Raw genomic sequence first — 20,649 nt, 5'->3', positions numbered from 1 at the left:
GTATGGGCTCACGCTCTTGACAAGGAGGTATATCGTAAGCACCTTGCACAAGTACAGAGACGGGGAGTTTTTCTGAACCGGCCGAGATGGTGATCACGGGAGTTATTTGCGTTGCCTGTCTTGCTATACACAAGCGCAAAGGAGAAGAGCGAACGGAGGTGATTGCTTCGGCAACATACTTTTGGCACACTGAGACAGGAGGTAGATGGACTACACGGCTCATTGTCAATTTAGGTGCGGGGCTGAATCGCAAGCATGGTTCGACTTCGTGTTCTTGCCGAAGGCCGGGGGGACGGATTTGTCTGGATCCGGTGTTTGGGGATAACGTTTTTTAACGTTTACCTGACGCCGAATGAGTCGATTCCGGACTTTCAGCGCCGGCTTGATGCTCTGGAGGACGCCGTTTCGAGCACGGAGGGACGAATCCTGGTTGGCGGTGATTTTAATGCCAGGGCTCTTGAATGGGGCATGCCTCAATCAGACTCCAGAGGGAAACGGATTCTGGAAACGGCGGCGAGAACCGGGCTCGTAATTTTAAACACCGGATCCACGCCAACGTTTTGGCGCCCAGGTTGTGAAGGAAGCATTCCCGACATCACTTTTGCATCGGAATCTCTGGCATCATCGGTGGACGGGTGGCGAGTCCTAGAAGACTTCTCGGCAAGTGATCATCAGTACATTGCGTTCGAAGTGTTTGACGCTACTTGCCGGCGAGCACCAACACGACGTTCCCCCTGCGTGTGGAATGTCACGAGGGTGAACATCGGAAGGTTCGTCGAAGCTCTTGGAGCAGGTAGGGCCGCGCTGGGGGGCACTCCGGGGAGTGGTGGTGTCGCAGCTGACACCGTCGTAAATTCAGTGATGAATCTGATAACGACGGCGTGTGAGGTTTCCATGCCCCGGAGAGGCCCCAGGCGCGACAAGCCTTCTATGTACTGGTGGACGGCGGAAATTGCCGACCTACGGAAGGAGTGTCATAAGCTCCGCCGTTTGGCACAACGTTTGTACGCCAACGAGGAGGCATGTGCCATAAAGGCACAATAAAGATCAGCAAAAGGAGACTCCGCAGCGCTATAAATAAAAGCAAAGCTCGCGGCTGGCAAAATCTTGTTAATGAGGTGAATGATGACCCGTGGGGACTTGGCTATAAGCTTGTCACTCGGAAAATCGGGGCTATGCGGAAGCCCTGCATACTGAGCACCGACCAGATGGATCGCATTGTGCGGGCATTGTTCCCCAGACACCCTGTACGGGTTGATGTAAACAGCGCGGAAAGCCTCGTGGATTGCCCCCTTTTCACAATGGGAGAACTCGAAGAAGCGGTTTTCACTATGAAAAACAGGAAGGCGCCAGGTCCTGATGGCATTCCGGCGGAAGTTTACAAACTGGTGTTCCGCCAACGGCCAGAATTGCTGCTCGAAGCGTTCAACGCGCGCTTGAAGGAGGGCATTTTTCCTTGTCGCTGGAAAGTGGCCAGACTCGCGTTGATCAGTAAGGGTAAAGGAGACCCGGAGCTCCCGTCTGCATACCGACCGCTGTGTATGCTTGACACGGCCGGAAAAGTGCTCGAGAAGCTCATCAGGGGTAGACTCGTTGAAGCGATACGTGCTGCCGGGGACTTATTCCCAAGACAGTTCGGGTTTAGAACAGGGAAATCTACAGTGGATGCTGTTATGGAGGTCGTAAATGCGTTTAATCGAGCCGGGGCACACAGCCGCCGATCTCGACGGATAGTGCTCCTCATAACGCTTGATGTCAGAAATGCCTTCAATTCCGTAAGATGGACAGATATGCTGGGCACACTAGAGAACTCCTTTCACGTGTCAAGCAATCTCTTGCGGATATTGAGGGATTATCTGAAAGACCGCTCCTTGTTCTATGAGACGCTAGAGGGCCAGAGGAGGATGGAAATCACGTCGGGAGTAGCGCAGGGATCCCTAGGGCCGGGCCTCTGGAACGCTTCCTACGATAGTCTGCTGAGACTCGATATGCCTGAAGAGTCGCGCCTGGTCGGTTATGCAGACGACGTTGCGGCACTTGTTGCCGGACGCACTGTTGAACAGGCGCAAAGCAGACTTGGCATATTGATGCGACGGGTAAGCGGATGGATGACTGCTCACGGTTTCAACCCTGCGCTGAAAAAACCGAAGTAGTCATCCTGACCAGAAGGAGAATCCCGACCTTGCGTCCCATATCGATCGGCGAGTTGACTATAGAGTCAAAACCAGCGATTAAATACCTTGGTTTAATGCTCGATTCGAAGATGAGCTTCTTCGAGCAAATCAAAGCAGCCGCGGACAGGGCTGCAGCACGAGTCGCGGCCTTGAGTCGGCTAATGGCGAATGTCGGCGGCCCTATATCAACTAGGAGACGTCTCCTCATGGGAGCAACGCAGTCCGTCCTTCTCTATGGTGCGGAGGTATGGGCTGATGCCCTTGACAAGGAGGTGCATCGTAAACGCCTCGCTCAAGTGCAGAGGCGGGGAGTTTTGCGAGTGGCGTCTGCTTATCGCACCGTCTCCGAACCGGCTGTGATGGTGATTGCGGGAGTGATCCCCGTTGCCCTCCTTGCCAAGGAGCGCAAAGCTATCTATCGCCGTAAGAGCGAAAACTTAAGAGAAGTGGTTGCCCGTGAAGAACGTCAATGCACCCTTAACGAGTGGCAACTTTCTTGGCAAAATGAGCCAAGGGGTAAGTGGACTGCGCGGCTCATCGACAAATTAGACCCGTGGTTGAACAGAAAGCACGGTGAGATTGATTACTTCCTTTATCCTTTATCCCAACTTCTAAGTGGGCATGGAGGTTTTCAGTCTTACCTGAACAGGGTTGGGAAGGCGCGATCTCCTGATTGTGTGTTCTGCAATTCTGCAATAGAGTGGCGGATGACGCTGAACACACCTTTTTCTCTTGCGAGAGGTGGGACGGCCTCCGCCAGCAGCTTTATGCAGACACAGGGGAGCTCTCTCCAGACAACATTGTCAGAGAGATGCTGAAGAGCGCTGGCAGCTGGAATCGTATTGCGCATTATGTTCGGGCTCTTCTTACTACGAAGAAGATTGAACTCGACCGGCAGAGGGATCGGACGGTAAGGGGTTCCCTGAGCTAACAACTCCCTTCCTCCCCTCCCCTCCCGTTGGTGAAAGGAATTCCCTGACTTGAAGGCTCCCAAAGCCGGGAGAGCGGGAGGGCTAGCCCGAAGTAATGTGTCAAACGGTTCCAGGCTAGTTCTCTGATGACAGGGAGGTGTTTAGTTGGTAGTCCGTCAGCGTGCTGTTGCGGGAGTCCAACACTCTGTGCGTAAACGCACTCACCTACTCTACTCCCAAAAAGAAAAAAAAAAAGGATGGTGAGACTGACTATTTTCTTATCCAGGTCTTAAGTGGGTATGGAGGTTTTCAGTCTTACCTGCACAAGATTGATGAGGCTCCTGATTGTGTGTTTTGGAATGGAGTTGTGGACGACGCTCATCACATCTTTCTTTCTTGTGGAAGGTGGACTGGGATATGTCAACAACTTCATTAGAGCACAGGGAATCTCTCATCAGACAGCATTGTCGGGGAAATGCTGAGGGGCGCTGACTGGTGAAACCGTTTTGCGCATTACGTTCGGGTTCGTCTCGGTGCAAAGAAGATAGAGCTCGACCGTTGGAGAGTCCTTTAAACTAACAGTTCGCTTCTTTTTCTTCCCTCCGGTTTGTGAATTGAATCCCCTAATTTGGAAGCTCCTCAAGGCGAGAGGACTCTGGTCCCTGCGCCCTTCTAGTCCGAAGTAATATGACAACCAGTTCCAGGCTAGCTCTCAGACGATGGGGAGGTGTTTTCTTGGTAGTCCGATGGCATTCCTTCGCAGGAGTCCAACACTCTGTGCGTAAGCGCATTGACCTATGTTTCCTTTAGAAAAAGGCTACCCCTAGAGGGTGTAACCTTGTCAAGTTAAAGACGATCAAGAATTTTGCGTTGAAGATAGGTAGATGTGATTATGTAATTGTCTGTTATATTACAACTTGATGTAAGCGAGGGGGTTGTTCTATTCATCAAGCGTTTTTGTATAGGAAAACAAGGGGGAAAGCATATAATAGTTAATAAGGGGCTGAAAGAATAATCATCTTATCAGTGACCTCAGAGAGAAGCTGTGGAGGCAAGTAATTATTAATTTATTATTAACTTGGTCCATAGTTTACATAGTTGATTTCCTGAATTGCACTATCAGCGTAGACCTTTACTGGCATAATGGGAAAACCCATAATCATTAAAATGGCCGCATCTTCATGGCTTATCTATCGTACAAAATAACAAGCAATGAACGCCAAAGTATTAGTCATTTTTAGCTGTTCAGGTTGAACTTGCACTTTCCGCCGACTTCATTTAAATTTCAATGCCACAACGCAATATTTGCATGATAAATGGTCGGTGGTGGTCATTACCGTGGAAACACACACACAGTCCCCCCAGCATCTGTCTGTCAGTAAATAACTAGCAAAAATAAAGATTTTTATATCTACTATTTATGCATACAATATCGATGGAACGGCTTGGACGACTCGGTTGGGATTCCCAAGAGATTCCCCGGAAACTTGTTTTCCCGGCGCCGTATCAGATGGAGTGCGACAGTTGTGAATAGCTTGGTATGTTGTCGTCTCATGGCTAAAGATTTCAGCTTGGATTGCTGAAGCTCATTTTGAACCTCGACTGGAACCCAGCGGGTTTCCATTGAAATGAGTTTTCCAAAGTAACAAAACTTGAAAATTGTTTGCATTGGCCGGTAACGTGATTTTGGTGGCCATTTCAGTATAAACGCGAATACTTCACGGACTTCTGATTGGGACTTAGTGTATCTTAATTGTTGTGATCAGATACACGGAATTCATTTAGGAAATCCGTTAATCCTTCCTTTTTGTCATCTGGAAAGTTCAAGGTAATTGTTTAATTATTTTCCTTAAGATTACCTATCGAGTTCTATCCCTTCATAGTAAGTTAATTTTTCCCGGTTTGTTATTCTGAATTATTCGGGGTGGTCGTTTCGTAATCATTGTCTTATCAGTGGAAACTTTAAACTGATTGGAGACTACATACATATATTAGCGGTATGCTGACAACTTCCTCAGTGTAAAAAAATTGTGGCTTCTTAAATTTTCGTTATCAGCGTTAGCTCCATTTGGTTGTTTCATCTATTATTGTTCAGTTCACTCCGTTTAAGATACTTTTTTTGGTGAATGATTTGGTGAAGTTCACAAGGTTTGATCAAATAATCTCGTATTTCATAAGTTCGAATACAGAAAAATCGAAAATATTTCTCCAGTATCTATTATCTGTTTTCATATATCTGATGTTGCTTGATAGTTGTATGAAACGTCCAAACATAAGTGCGCTTTAGTCCAATAGTGAAGCCAGATAACCTGCTGTTCAGAGTTCCGAGAAAGTACCATTAAATTGCTACCACGGCCTTGATCGAAAATGGGGATTCCTAGATCACATCCAATTTAATAAATTCAGTGCGTCATGTGTAGATTTAATGCATCAGATAGTGCCTGCATGCCGAGAAGCCATGATCGGGGCAGAGGGTTTTCCTGGGGCTCGGAATAACAAAATTTCGTTTAATTCTGGAGTGCTTTTAAGATTTCGTAGAAAACAAGTTAATAAAATTGGTTTAATGTTTGTCCGTCTGTCTGTCATACCTTCAAGAGATACTGTCTCAGACACGCTAATGTGTGGGATTTTAACAAAGCCTGTAGCCTTTAGGTATACCGTGGTCCTCCGACATTCGGCATTATCCTTGCCAGAGCTATACTTGAAGTGAATGGCTTCTCACAAGCCTACCACACATCTTGCTTATAACTGAGCTCTATTCAGCATACCATCCAGTCGCGGATCCTTACTGTCTCCCATTCGATGGTAGATTTGTATGCGGTCTCATTCAGAACACGGAATAACCTGTAACTGATTCTCAATAAGTTGGTAGGGCACGTGATCTGTGGAGATGAACGTGCTATCACGATTGTATAGGCGGTTCCTAATGAGCTCCTTAAAATGTTGTCTCTTGCTTCGCTTGATGGCCAGCTTGAGGGCTTCCTTATAGGCATGCTTTTGTTGACACAGATCCATCCTATTTACTGTCCTCTCCTAGTCTCCTCTTCCTCTGGTCTGGATTGAAGTTCGCTATTCTATTGGAAAATGTGCATTTTGTAGGTATGGACGCGTCACATATTTTAGGAATGCATTGTGTTACTTAGAGAGCGCTTTTCCGTGCAGCCGCTTGCTTTTTTAGGTTTAGGTCCCAATATAGTGCAAAATAAATTGCCATGTCATCACTGTTGCGTCAGAACATACAAAGGTTGCCTTTCATTTTCTAGCCAACTCGAGGACCAAGCGTTGATAACACCGGCAATCAACTTTGGATTGTCAAGCATTTCTTCGAATTTAGACAGTGTAAGACTTGGTGGGACTTAGCATTGTACACATGTACTCGTTTTCACTTATTTTCACCCACATACTTGGCATATTGGAAGACTTGGCGACCGTATGCCCATGTGGTCAACCTCACCGGCCGAATCTATGACCCATACCCCAACGTCATGGTTTCTGTCATGTTCACTTATGATGGCAATTTTCACCTCAGATTCATAGGAAGTTCATTCAAGTAAATCCTAAGCGACCCTAAAATGATTGAAGTTTATTTGAGTAAACCTTATTTTTTTCTTGCAGTTAATGCCTTCCTAAATTCCAGGTTTTTTTCACTTCTGGCAATATGTCGGTTATCCCCTCTCTCCCTTTCATACCTTTGCTCCATAGGCATTTGGAGTCCCTATTGCACTCTTTGGAAATATGACCTTCTATACACCTTCTCCAGCGATCGGACCGATCAATACGGCCTCTGTGAGACACATATGACACTGACAAACATGAGGCATTTGAAGAATTTCTTTAATAATATCTGCTCTCTTAAAAGACAATCCGAACTTCAATACGAAAGCCATCGATTTTGCTCATGCTGAACATTTTCAGCTTGAATACGGGATCCCCTTTCTGGGTCCTTCGAAACGTGTTAACATTTCCGCTCATGTCTTTTGGGTCGGGATTAGTTTTAAGATTTTTAAATATCTCGTCGTATTGGAGGTCACAATCGTGTCTGTGCGAATGCCCAGTTTGGTTTTCCTTCTTGTTTTTTATAGGAAACTTTGGTCTATCCATTGCTTTTGTTTCCTTTGGATTTCGGAGCGCTAGTTGACGCCAAATGCTTTCCCCTTGTGAACTTTTTGTCCCGTTTTTCAGGACTATTTGTTTGGTTTTTTTCTACTTAAGTGTTCATTTCTTATAGATCCTTCTTGATCCCATCTTTTTCCTGTATTCTTTCATTTGGCCGTAATTCGATGGCAATCTGATTAGGTATCCCTTGGATCGCCTGTGACACTGTTGGGGCAGCAGGTTTCGGCTTTACTTGCACTTGCTGGTGCTGGTGGCTTGGTGCACTTGTGCTTATTCTTGATAACTCTGGATAGCTCAACTATTTATTGTCCAAGCTAGATGGTGAATAGTTCCTCCGGATCAGAATTCTGTTCTTTTATTCGTGTTGTGCCGGTGTGCAGCATTAAGTATGATTATAATGAAACTGGACCACAGCCTCCATTAAACCTGAGATTATGTGGATGCCCTATACTCCAGCAAGGAGTAAAGAGGAGAAATACAAATATATTTGGTACTACGGTGACCTAGTTGTTAATCGCTGAGGTACTGTTTTCGACGGATATCGACAACCGGGGTCTCTTTAAGAGTAGCTCAAGTCTAATGGTTTTAGCAGGTTGTTACCACGCCTGCTCTCTTAAAGAAACAAACTCAGAGCAGTAGGAGATCGAATACGTAATTTGTGTAGCTGCAATCCCCCCATTACAACCCGGTAGGTGCTTCCCCATGGGCTTAAAATCACCGTTCCACAGACTTTTTTAAAGCAATCCCTCTTGCGTGGCTTGTTCTTTAGATTAAAATTGATTGCCTAGTGATTGGTGTGGGTCTAATGTTCCCTGAAGTTCCAAGATATATCGCAAGCTAGTGAAGGATTAACAAAAGTCAGTTCCACAACCTAACTGGAGCCTCCATTTTTACATGTGCAGCAACCAACGGGACAAGCACTCCCAAGAGACAACGCACTCTTGCATTCGTCAGTGAACTTCCTATGATTGGAAAGGTACGTCGTACGGAAGGTCGCGGTTCAAATCGCACTGCTGCTAATGGAATTTGCATCGTGATTTGACGTCGGATACCAGTCGACCCAGCTGTGAATGAATACCTGAGTCAAATCAGGGTAATAATCTCGGGCGAGCGCAATGCTGACTACATTGCCTCCTACAGTCGACTGTGGTGTACCGTTACGGTCTTGAATGAAGTTCTCTAACACACTTCAAGGCTCTGATCCAATTGGACATCAGTTGGCATTTTTTCCAACTTATTACACTTACCGCTGCTGACAGTATATTTTCTGTCCAGGTCCTCCTTTTTTTGGGAACTTGTTGGTTTCCTGGGTGTTCCTTTTCCTTTTCTCGTATCCCCTTATTTAGCTGGAAATCTACCAGGTTATGGTTATGCCTTGACTATGTTACCATCCAAGCTTTTCCTCACACCTACTCCCTTCAAGGGAGTCATGTCCATCGCAGCAATTTTCTCAGAAACTGCTGTGTGTGAATGCGCAGTTGCAGTCAGTGCCCCATCATAACACCCTTTATTTATTTACTTACCATATTTTGGTAGTTTACTTGGTAAGGTATTGGTAAGTATTTACTTACCATATTTTGGTAGTTGAGAGTCCTGCTCTTTTGGAGGTCAAGACAAGTTTCTCCTTTTGCGTTTTCCCATTTTCCATTTTCCACTTTCAACTTGGGCTTGCTTGAGTGGCTCATTCCATGCGTTTGGTAACAAAAGGTAGCTGTCGTGTGAGGTCGTCTTTAGAGTTTGCATTAGGCCTGCATTTGGATGTGGAGATCAACTCGCACATGACCTTTTCTCCGTAAACTTGAAGGTTTCGTACCACCACTTTACTTTAACGATGGACATTGTGCTTTGTTCTGACGAACTAGTGGAGCGTATTCAGGATATTACCCATAGCCTTTAGGCAGTATTCCATTTTTTCATCATTACATTTACAACTTCTTCCTTACTGTACTCTGTACATTCGTTTCTATTATTAATACCTGGCCTTCCATCCATCTGTATGGATCTAGGTGAAGAGCGAATAATTTCATCATCTCGCCTAAAAGGACATTGATTTCTCCCTTCTTCTGCCTTCGAATGGTAAGGTAATTCGCTTCTTACATCCATATCCACATATCCATGTGATCTAAATTTAGGCACAGGTTCACAGAATCTCCCTGCACATCTCCTGGGTTAGCTGGACTAACTTAGGTGTTTTTCCTAGCAACTGTCTTTCGCCAGAGCTACTAAAAGTGTGGGCCTGTGCCACTGTCAGATGTATCAAAGGCCAGATATGAGAACAATTATTCTACTTACTCTGGCGATGTCTGTGAACGAGGTTGGCCCGGCAAAGTATTCTGCTGTTGGAGAGGGCAAGACCGTGTGGCTGGAGTCTGGTATTACCCTATGGACTGGGTGCTGTAAAACATCGCATAGTGTTTTTTCCCATAATTTCGACGGTGATTAGAAATAATGTTCCGGCCCGAGATCGTTTATTCAAAGGCCAAGCCTCAGAGTACCTCGACCGTTCCAGTCACAAAACATTAGCCGGAACCGTTGGGAATGACTGATGTGACGCGAACTTTGGTAGAGGGTGTACAACCACGAGTTCACTCTAGCTAATTTGTATCGTCCGAAGCGTTGTTCAGATGTTATATAGCTCTTTCGCAGATGACCGAGGAATTTGTATCTTATCAGGATGTGGGATACCAGCATAATAATCTCCGGCATCCCCACGCTTGAAGGGCTGAGCTCACGATTGATTATTAAAGTCCGCCGACGGGAGCTTGTCAGCTTGTCCGCTCAGAACACATGTTAGTAATGGTGATTAAGTTAAATATGTCCTTATAGGTCAGCCAGTTGTGTAAAGACCCATCGCAAGGTGAAGTTAATTAAACTTGAACTCTTGACGTCGAGGTATATTTTGCCTTGATTCCACTCAAGGGCTGATTATGCGTCTGGCACTCATATCACTAAGTGCCTCTGTCAGTAGCACTGTTTGCACGGTCATCATTGCCACTACCAGAGAATTTTGTGACTAAGGAGCAGCTCCTCTATCTAGAAGCAATCTATTTTTTTGTTTCGCTTGTACGAGAGTAATCCATATCAGCTTTGATGCATGGGTCAAACGTCAATAGACTAAAGGCAAAGGAGCTTATCTACGAAGTGTGGTTAGACCAAATAAATTGCTTGATGACCGTATCCAAACTGGATCCGTTCGCAGAGATCGAATTCCGATAACCGATTTCTGAATTAATCATTGAGAGCGTTTCGATGATTCAGCCAGCTAACATCACCTTTGTACTGGTGATACTCCCAGGACGAATTAGTCACATCGGCTCCAAATAGCACACATGCCTATTTCGTCAGAATGGACACGTTTTCTTAACACAGTGGAGTTTTTCCACAGGAAATAAACTGTTTGATTCGTTGAATTTAGTTCCCTATGAGTAACAAGACAATATACAGGAGAAGCAACTCCAGCGGCAAAGGAGTACGGAATCTCATTGTGCATTTTTCGGCTAGGGACGAGGTAGGTAAGTGGCCATTTAGGTGGCTTTCTTGTGTGTGTTTCCTCATCTTATCCCATCAAGCAACGAATGAAAGATTGATATTGGATCTATCTTCTTATTTCCTCCTCACTTCCTAGGGGAACAAACATATAGATCAACACCGAGAATGCTGCGCGTGTTGGCTTCCACGAGGCTTCCCATAGAGAAATTTTGATGCATCATTCGCTCACTGATTCCATCAAAATTCATTACCATTAATCCGAAATGAATTTTTAAGGAAACTCTGCCTTTGGTGCCGCTTGGAAGTTGGGAAGCCATAAACCGCTGGGCAATGTCTATTGTTATGACAAATGTTGCCCCACGAACGCAACCAATACACTGCATCACACACGGGATTAACACCAGCCCTTATGCATGAAATTTTCGTCGCGCAACTCCCATCCCGGTAGAAGATGTGCAATAATTTTCCGTTTCCATAAAATTTCAAGTTTCCTTGCCTATGAGTTTAGAATATACATCATTTGGTCGTAGAAGAAAGATCTATCCATTCAAAGAAACGTTGTAGGCTTATTAGAAAGGTAAGAGGCGAGCTGCATAAATTAGTGAAACGAGGGAATGTTGAGGAAGCTGAATTTAGACGGAGGCATGTGTAGCTCGCGACTCAAGCCGAGAATTAAGCCATTTAGCGACAAAGTTGATGAAATTTATTGGGTGTGGATCTACCTTATACAGATATTGTGGAGGTTGTACAGGTGACCAAAGTCAGTGGTCTACCAAATTTCAGGCCAGAGAAACGATCCCTTTCGAAGTTATTGTTAAAAATTATTTAGAAAGAGGTTAGGTTGACCATCAGGACTATGTCCAACATTACTCAATTAAGGAATGAGCTAGGAGTGGAATTGCGGAAGATATTCGCTACGTATACATTGAGGAATCATATGATAGTTGAGTTGGTTGAAGTTGTAGAGGACGCTGGATTGTGTGAGTTGCTGAGGTGAGATTAGAAAGGCTTGAACACACGAGGGAAATCATCATAGTTTTCAGAAGGCTACCGTTTTGCTTCCTTCGAGGTTGGGACGAAGTTTTTTACGTATTTCAGATTTGAACCACATTGGATGGAATGTAAGAATGAAGCAGGTAAAAAATCAAGGTAGAAAGGATACAAAGGTTTGGTCTATGAAAGCAAGAAGCAAGTAACTAGTAGTTAAGCTTCATAAATATCAAAAAATGTTATCTCCTTTTGTCCCCTCTAGACTTATATGCAAAATAGTAGGTTTTGTCAAAATTAAACAGTTTTTTAAGATGAAGATATTTTCGTGTCTTCCAGATAAATAAAGATGAAGTTGATTTTTCTGGTGGTGCCAATTCTTGCAGTAACAGCTTTGCCTCAAAGTCATATTCGTGAAGTTACAACATCGAATTCCTTTCGTCAGCCTGTTGTAGTGCCAGTTGCTTCGCAAAGAGCATCCCTAGATGATTTGCTTGATGGTTCCGCTGGCTGTGGAGGTCCTAATACAGAATGTGTTCCTTATCATTTGTGCAACAATCAAGTTCCCACGGAGAATTTAGTGGATATTACACTTTCTGACAGTGGTCCATGCCCTGGATCTTTGGACGTTTGCTGTGTCAGTGCCAATAAGGTAAATTGGTTAAATGCTAACTTCTCCTCTTTTTCCTTAAAATGGAACCTTGCTGTTCATGGAACTCACATAACATTATGTTTTCATCTTGTTACAGGTAACAGAGCCTCTTTTTGAACCTCCAAAGTTGACATCGCAAGGGTGTGGCTTTCGCAGTACAGAGGGTATTGGATTTCGTATAAGTGGTGGGAAGGACAATGAAGCACAATTCGGTGAATTCCCTTGGATGACTGCTATTTTGCACAAACAGTTACGTCAGGGACAGGAAATAAATGTTTACCTTTGCGGAGGGTCGTTGATTCACCCTCGAGTAGTTTTGACAGCTGCTCACTGTGTCGCCGAGAAGCCTAACAATGTCCTTAAAGTACGTCTTGGGGAATGGGACACACAAACCACATCGGAGCCGCTTCCATTCCAAGATCGGGATGTCGTTGAAGTCAACATCCACCCTGGTTTCAAGAGTCAAGCCTTAGCTAATGATGTAGCCTTACTTTTTTTGGATTCGCCAGTTACAATAGCCGAAAATGTGAAAACTGTGTGTTTACCCGAAATATCAGAAAATTTCGATCATAGACGATGCTTCGCTACTGGATGGGGAAAAGATAAATTTGGAGTTGAAGGCAAATACCAGGTCATATTGAAGAAAATCGATTTACCTATTATACCACAGGATGTTTGCCAGGATAAGCTTAGGACAACCCGATTGAGTCAGTATTTCGAACTTCATAATAGCTTTATTTGTGCTGGTGGTGAGAAGGACAAGGATACTTGTAAGGGTGACGGAGGATCGCCATTGGTTTGCCCGATATCTCCCAATTCTAACCGGTACTATCAGGCTGGTATTGTTGCGTGGGGAATTGGATGTGGACAAAGTGATGTTCCTGGTGTTTATGTTAAGGTTTCGGAATTTAAGGAATGGATTGACAAGAGTCTAAGAGAAAAGGACATCAATCAAATTAGCTACACGCCTTGATATATGTTTTTGTGATGAAAAATAAATATTTTTTTATAAAAAGTATTTCTAGTTTTTGGTTAATTTTTTTGTGGAGTTCTAAAAGGGTTTGAAGAAGTGACTTTCCCTTCTATATTTAGTTTTTTTTAAAACGTGCAGTATTAACAGCTTGGACTAACTTACGTTAATATATTAGGGGAGGTCATGTCTCCAAACATCTAGGAATTTTAAGGCTCATTTTGCAATCTCTTGCAATTGCCTCTTTTGGAGAATCTGGTATGGATGGTATGGCACTCTAGTACTAATATGTTCCAGCCCCCTCCATGACCTAAGAAGTTCCTTACACCCTTCTGCGGCATGTGTTTATGGGACGACCCACTCGTCGGCTATCTTGGGGTAGTTGCTCCAGACGCATATCATGGCCAGTAATAGAGTGTTTCGAAGATGTTAACTAGTTGAGACTAGGTGTGGTATTTGGCGTCATTCTATCCGCTGTCACCACTTTTCCGAAAGCCGAGTTCGCAAGTATAGATGCAGCCGAATGGAGTAATTTGAACTCCTGTCGAGGACTGAAACTTTTCAAACTGCTCTGAAGCCGCCAGACCTCTTTAAACTAGCACCTTTCGAAAATCACGGTGGTAGACCCGGAGTAAGCCGTCCTGGCTTCTATTTGCTAATGTGGGAAATCTTTAGTTCTTACACGGAGATGCCTAGGGACGACTCTGGAACAAAAGTGTACTCTGCTAGCAAGAGGCATCCTTAAAATATTAAAAGTCGACGGAATGAAACAGTCTGTATAGGTGGACCAGAGGGTGGCTTAATGACCTATTGTGCCTTGAACGGGTGGAACTACGTTTTTCTCCCCTAGACCAGACATGGATCAATAGTGATATCATTTTCTTTTTAAAAATGTGCTAATCCATGCTAATTTATGTGTGTTCGCGATGCAAACATCAGTCAAAAACAAATCATTATCGATTGATCTACCATCATTGTTCCAATGGGAGACTATGAACGATTGAGTACTCTACTCATGAGAGAAAAACTGCGTTGGAAAGAGAGAAGCTTGGTTCTGGAATAATTTTAAAGGGGGTTCCTATGTATCGGAGAGAAGGCTTGGGGATTTTTCTAAGAATTGCTCAACAACTAGAATATCAGGGAGTTAGAAGTCGTGTCAACCAAAAAATCAAAGTCGCCTGGAGCCGATGGAGTTTTAGCCGAAGTGGTTAAATATGGAGACAACTTACTACACTAAGTGACTCAACATGTGCTCAAGGTTTGAGATAGCGAACCAATGTCTGATGAGGGAGAGAAAGTTTATAAATATCAACACTCAATGCTCGGGGGCTGCACAAGGGACCTAATGACGCGATGGAACCGGCTAGATATGAGTTTGTGGAATTAAAACTGTGCTGAATGGACACCGCCAACCAAAGGAGGCAAAAACGAAAACAGAAAATAGAAAAACGTTTTCTTTGAAGAAAAATATGTAGGCAATGCTCCATCGCCGAATGCCAATCTCAGAGAAATCGACTTTACGGAGACCGACTCTTTGACGGTAGAGTGTGACGTGAAGCTGATGACAGATCCGTCTGTGGGTGAGTCAAATCGACCTCTAGCAATCCAAAGCTCACAGCATTCCCTTCTGCTGGCATGACGACTGACAAAGTTTTTTGTGGTAAAAGAGCCAAACTCGCTATGTTTAGAATTACATCATTTAAGACGAAAAGGAGAAATTCAAAAACTAAGTAAATCAACAATGTGACTTCCAAATCATGGTTGTAATACCAATAAGAGCGGAGATTAGTTAAATTTTTGGCAAACTCCCAGCGTGGACACAACAGAGTTATAACAAATTCGAAGCGGGAGTGCTTCAAAACACTCTCTGAGGAACTGGAAGACGAAAAGCAGATGAAAGAGTCCTTGAAAGAGATAAGTCGACCAGATCTGAGAGGCGGAATATCCACTAAAATATGAGGGCTCTGATAAGTGGCATTAAGTTGTTCTATATTAGGCCAGTGGAGGAGAAAAACGCGCAAGCGTCGTGCGACAAAGTCACGCAGGAGACGCAGGTGACGCCTCCTTGACATAAGGTAGGTGAGAACGGGGGCGGAGTAGGGATAGAATAAGTGAATTCCTTGGTACCCAACAAGTGGCCATGAAGAAAAACCTTCTTCGCCAAACAAAGCTGAGCCGGCGCAAGTTCCTGGTAGTTCTTCCCCAATTTTGGCAAAAAGCTCGTAAACCCGAAAAATGAACAAAGGTGGGCGGCAGAAAGAACAAAAGAAAATTCGTCCAGAAAAAATCATTATTTCCAAGAAAGGAGATATATCCTATGCCGATATCCTTCGGAAAGTCAAAGCCGATCCGGAATTGACAGACCTGGGTGTGAGCCCTATCAGGCTTACACAAAAAGGGGACCTGATGCTAGAACTAAATAAATCTAGCTAGAAGACAGTGGATAGCTACCGCGGTCAGGTGAAAAAGGCGCTAGGGGAGAAAGAAAATATGAAAGCTCGAAAGCGACAGATGGTAATCGAGTGTAAAGACTAAGACGAGGTCACATCACGAGAGGATATCTATGCTGTGCTAAGGGAACGGTCCAACCTTAGCAGAATAGAAAAAGTGTGGTCAAAAGGATGAAGAAGGCATATGGAGGTACAGAGATCGCTGTTATTAGCTTGTCGGTTGAATCAGGGATCCAAAAGGATTACCGCGGGGAAGGTAAGAATAGGTTGGGTCGTCTGTCAACTTAGGGACCAATTATCTCTCAAGAGATATTTCAGATGCCTCTATTTCGGTCACTTTGCCGCAGCATGTACTAACGAGCACGATAGATCGAGAAGGTGCAGGAGGTGCACGGGAGATCTACGATGCATGTTGTGCAAAGGGAAAGAGAGAGTGGATGGAACCATTGCAGGGCAGCTTAAGGCTGGCTCTCGCAAACCATTTGAGAGCCGAATGTCGATGTGGCGTCACATATTACTGCCACCGAAATTTATTATATTATATATTTAGTTGGTTCTCCCAGGCTTCCTTTTTCCGTCTGTGAAGTCGCTTCTCCGCTCGGCGGAGTTCGCGAGAAGCTTCTGCGCGTGCCAGCGTTCTTTGAGAATGCAACATTACTCGGTATGTAACATTTTTCCGTTCCGTTACTAGCTTACATTCATCGTCCAACCAGTCGTTCCGACTCTTTTTGCGGCTGGGGCCAAGTATATTTGTGGTCGTATTAATGATAACGCTGTTCAGGTGATTGTGAAGATCATTTGTTGACGCTTCATCTCCAGGATCCCTGTTGACTGTGGTTACTGCGACATCCATTTCCCGCTTATAGGTGTTGCGGAGGTCTGTGTTGGGGATGGCTTCAGTGTTAACTCCCACCTGATTATCAGAGGCGATTCTGGGTGGTGTTTTTATTCGAGCTCGGAGCACCATGTCAACGAGATAGTGATGCGAGTTCATATTGGCTCCCCTATGTGTTCTGATATTCATCAGGGTTGAGAGGTGGCGACGTTCGGTACTTCCAACAACCATTTCGTGTGACACTGCTAATTGGAAAATCCGCAGTCCGTTACCATTTGTATTTTGATGTAAGCTATGGAAGCCACCGTATCACCTGAATACGGGCTCCTTTCCTACTTGGTTGTTAAAATCCCCAAGTATGATTCTGATATCATATCTGGGACAGGCTCGTAGAAGGTATCATTCTCCGACTCTGCAGTCTCCTCTGTAGGGGCGTGAACGTTAATGAGGTTTATATTTCTAAACATGCCTCGCAAGCGCAGAGTGCACAGCCGTTCGCTTATGTTTTCAAAGCCGATAACAGCAGGTTTCATTTTTTGGCTGACTAAGAAACCTACTCCGAACACATGGTTTACTGCATGGTTGCTAGCGGTTTTTTTTCAGGAAACCGGTCCCTGCGCAACGCATCTCCTGCAATGCTGTTACATCAGCCCTATATTGGGAGAGGGTATCGGCTAGCTGCTTGGCAGCTCCATGTGTGTACAGGGAGTGCACTTTCCATGAGAAAATGCGAAAATCGTTATTCCTTTTTCGTTGCCGGGTTTTTTCTTGTGCCTTCGTACCAAGTTGTTTTCCGTATAGGGTTGTCAGCTCTCCCCAACATGGAGGGTCAGTTGGTACAGTTTGTCTCATTTTTAGGCGCGGGAGATTTGTCTTCATCCTTTTCCGTCTGCAGCTTGTCGCCACGAAACAGCTTCCAGCGGTCACCACGTGGAGGTGGAAATAGGGTTTGGTAGTAGAGTTGGTGGTGTTTGTTCAGTAGGCGTTTCCCAGGTTTTATGCTCCATCGTGGGTACCAATTTACGTTTCGCCTTGGGACCTATACTACCCTGCATAGATCCTGGGAATAACTGGTCTATGCAAAGAATCCATTTCTGAAAATTGTATACATGCTCATCCCAAACCTCAGCGGAAACTTCAGCTGGACGGTGGAGAAGTGCTTCGGTGAGTACTGAAACTCTTGTCTGCAGTGCAGCGTGGTGTTGTTGAAGCCGTCGCTTCTGGACCTACCGACTCTTGGCCACCAGTTTCCGCGTTGACCTCAATCAAATATGTTCCCTGATAATGGTCGGGATTATGACGCTGTACAATCGCGTGCGCGAATTGCGGGAAACCCTCGACGAATCTCTGGTGCAAAAAGGGACGGTAAGATATTGCCACCGCACCCGCCGTTATTTCGTAGTAGGAGCGGATGATGGACAAGTTCATTTCCTCAGTCCACTTCATTCGCTGCCTACGCAAACCTGCTGAAGTGGACGCCACAGATTACGGCGAAATAGCTGCAGCAGGAGGAGCACCGCTCCTGACGGTAAGATATTGCCCCCGCACCCGCCGTTATTTCGTGGTAGGAGCGGATGATGAACAAGTTCATTTCCTCAGTCCACTTCATTCGCTGCCTACGCAAACCTGCTGAAGTGGTCGCCACAGATTATGGCGAAATAGCTGCAGCAGGAGGAGCAACGCTCCTGATCGTCGTGGTGCCTAGACGTCGAACCGCCCCACGACTAGCGGTTTCGACGCCGTGTTGTTCATTACGGTAGCCCGACCCAGCCACCAAATGAGACGACTTGCTCTGGTTATTCGTACCGGACCTTAAATTTCTTCTTTTTCTCAAAGATGGGTTAGCATTTTATACTTAACTGCCAGGTGTGGGGATAGCTTCCTCTGTGAGTAATCTGCAAGATTTCAAAGTTCCTGCATTTTCCTCAAATACCCTTTGAGACGCTGCTGTGGCGTACAGCCATTCAGACTGAAGCGATCCATCCTTCATCCTTCCACAACCGGGCTTGGGACCGGTTACTTGATTGAGCTTGTTATGATAAATATTGGCAGTGGTTGGTGAGACATTAAGTTCTAAAAATTAATGAAAATGTAACCCGAAAATTCGACCACTTAATCAGATATGCATGGTAAATGCCAAGTAGGCGAGCTGCTGAAATATCTAAAGAACGAGACTAGAGACGAAGCAGAACCAATCAATCCCTCTACTTTAAAAGTTGCTGAAACATAAGAATAATAAGACCCACGCTGAAAATATGATCGGATCGGATTAGAGATGGGTAGGTAATGCATGCAATATCATAAAAATGATATCACTTTAAAATGTAATATCATATTCTCATCATCGAGGGTAATCCAAATATGGCAACATCACCTAATATCACCGCATTACCTAATATCATCACATCATCCAATTTCACGGCATTGCCTAACATCTCCTCATCACTTAACATCACTACAATACTTAATATCACTGCATCAAAAAGTGATGGTGATGTTTTGTCTTGTAATATTACATTACCAGAAATAATCTGGGAGTTATCGAGTCAATGCCGGGCGATTTTCGCCATCGAACCTATTGTATTTATGATTGTCAGCTCTTTTGACTAGCTTTGGGCAGGCGTCGGGCTAGCTTTGGACTGGCTTTGATCTAGAAAATGATTTCGAGTATATGTGAATATGGGAATGCAAGTTGTTGGCTTAATTATTATTTAATTATTTTTAATGTTTGTGAATAACGGATGTCGGTTGCTGATTGATATGTTTACTGCTGGTCAGTATGAATACTTGCATAGGGAACATATGGAAAAATACTTTGTGTCGGACACATTTTGTGCTGGACATGCTACCTGCTGATAAGTATGAATATTGCTGAAACTACTCAAGGATTCAAACCCTCTTTACAGCATATTCAAAGTGAAAAGACAATTGTTCCTGAAGAAAATTCATAGTTTTTGCAAACATACGCCAGCAAAACAATAACATCATTTTTTGTTGAGGATGCTGGGAGTCCTGATGACGGACCCGATCATTTTGGAAGTAGCATACTTCCTCTCTTGTGGTCCACGGACTCCTCTTTTTTGGGTTAACACCGAAATTTTCCAAAAAAGGTGACTGACAGTTCCGTTCACGGTAGAGGGAACTCATCATACGCTGCCTCACCTCTGGCCTGGGAGCACCTTGACCGAAAGTAGCGACAGGTGGTAATCCCTCCATTTATATATAATGGCAGACATAATATAAGTGCGAGTTATATTAAAGTGAAAGTGAAGGTCTGGTCCGTCATCAAGTGGGTGCGGACTCAGGATTCACTTCGGCCTGGTTTTGGTTTGAACTTAGGACGGATTTCACTTCAATATAATTCACACTATTCGCATATACCGATACTTCGGGAAGCACTTGTTCGCTTCAACAGTGCTACACGACTGAAGGGAACAAGTGGTTCCCGAAATATCGGTATATCCGAATATTCGATTCAAAAACCACCTTCTATAGTGTAAGGTATGTAAGAAGCAGAATATCTTACACTGGAAACGAAATAAAGTGGTTCACGAAATACAGTACATTTTTGGGAAATAAAAATTCTACCCCACAACGGAAGTGTTTTAATTGCATACTGTTGCATTAAATGAGATCGGTGACGCTATAGGGAGAAATAGGGAAAACAAATTAATGAGGGTTTTCCAGGGTTGCTTTTTAATTGACGTGAGTAACAAAAGTTACCAACTTCGATATATTTCGTGAATTGTCTGTACAGTTTCACGGTCAAAGTCAAAGCCTTTCCTTGAATGCCGCGGAAACCAAGCCGTGAAGTGCAAGTTTCGAGCTCCGCAAAATATGAAATAGAAAAAAAATGTTATGAAATATGGGGGTACATAACTATCGTAACTGTTCAAAGTCGACAAAACCAACGTAACAAAGAGGTTTGCTCCGATGGAAATACTCTAAGCGTGATACAATAGTAAATTATGCAGAATAAATATCAAAAATTATAAATATGATTAACAATTAATCGGAGAACGTGGAGAGGCTAGAAAGCAAATACGCTTGTAATGACTACTGAGA

At 44.3% G+C, this 20,649-nt stretch overlaps 1 protein-coding gene across 2 annotated transcripts; it reads left to right on the top strand.

Annotated features, from left to right (window-relative positions):
* Positions 1-4,776: 4,776 nt before the first annotated feature.
* Positions 4,777-13,336, top strand: LOC119655224 (phenoloxidase-activating factor 2-like). 2 transcript variants are annotated; one of them, XM_038061003.1, is made up of 3 exons: positions 4,777-4,913; positions 12,017-12,329; positions 12,427-13,336. In XM_038061003.1, exons 2-3 carry the CDS (start codon positions 12,027-12,029, stop codon positions 13,300-13,302), a joined length of 1,179 nt encoding a protein of 392 aa, XP_037916931.1. In that variant the 5' UTR covers positions 4,777-4,913; positions 12,017-12,026; the 3' UTR covers positions 13,303-13,336. The 2 variants fall into 2 exon arrangements, with proteins under 2 accessions (XP_037916931.1, XP_037916932.1); XM_038061004.1 differs by lacking the exon at positions 4,777-4,913 and adding an exon at positions 5,095-5,233.
* Positions 13,337-20,649: the final 7,313 nt, after the last annotated feature.

The sequence above is a fragment of the Hermetia illucens genome, chromosome 4 (assembly GCF_905115235.1).
Source record: "Hermetia illucens chromosome 4, iHerIll2.2.curated.20191125, whole genome shotgun sequence".
Lineage (NCBI taxonomy): Eukaryota > Metazoa > Arthropoda > Insecta > Diptera > Stratiomyidae > Hermetia > Hermetia illucens.
The sequence above is the reverse complement of the archived record's forward strand: the minus strand, read 5'-3'. Positions and strand labels throughout refer to the sequence as shown.

Bases quoted from the DNA above. Each gene is read 5' to 3' on its own strand.
- LOC119655224 (XM_038061003.1), top strand. From the start codon at position 12,027: ATGAAGTTGATTTTTCTGGTGGTGCCAATTCTTGCAGTAACAGCTTTG. The intron at 12,330-12,426 runs GTAAATTGGTTA...ATCTTGTTACAG, and splicing joins GCTGTGTCAGTGCCAATAAG to GTAACAGAGCCTCTTTTTGA.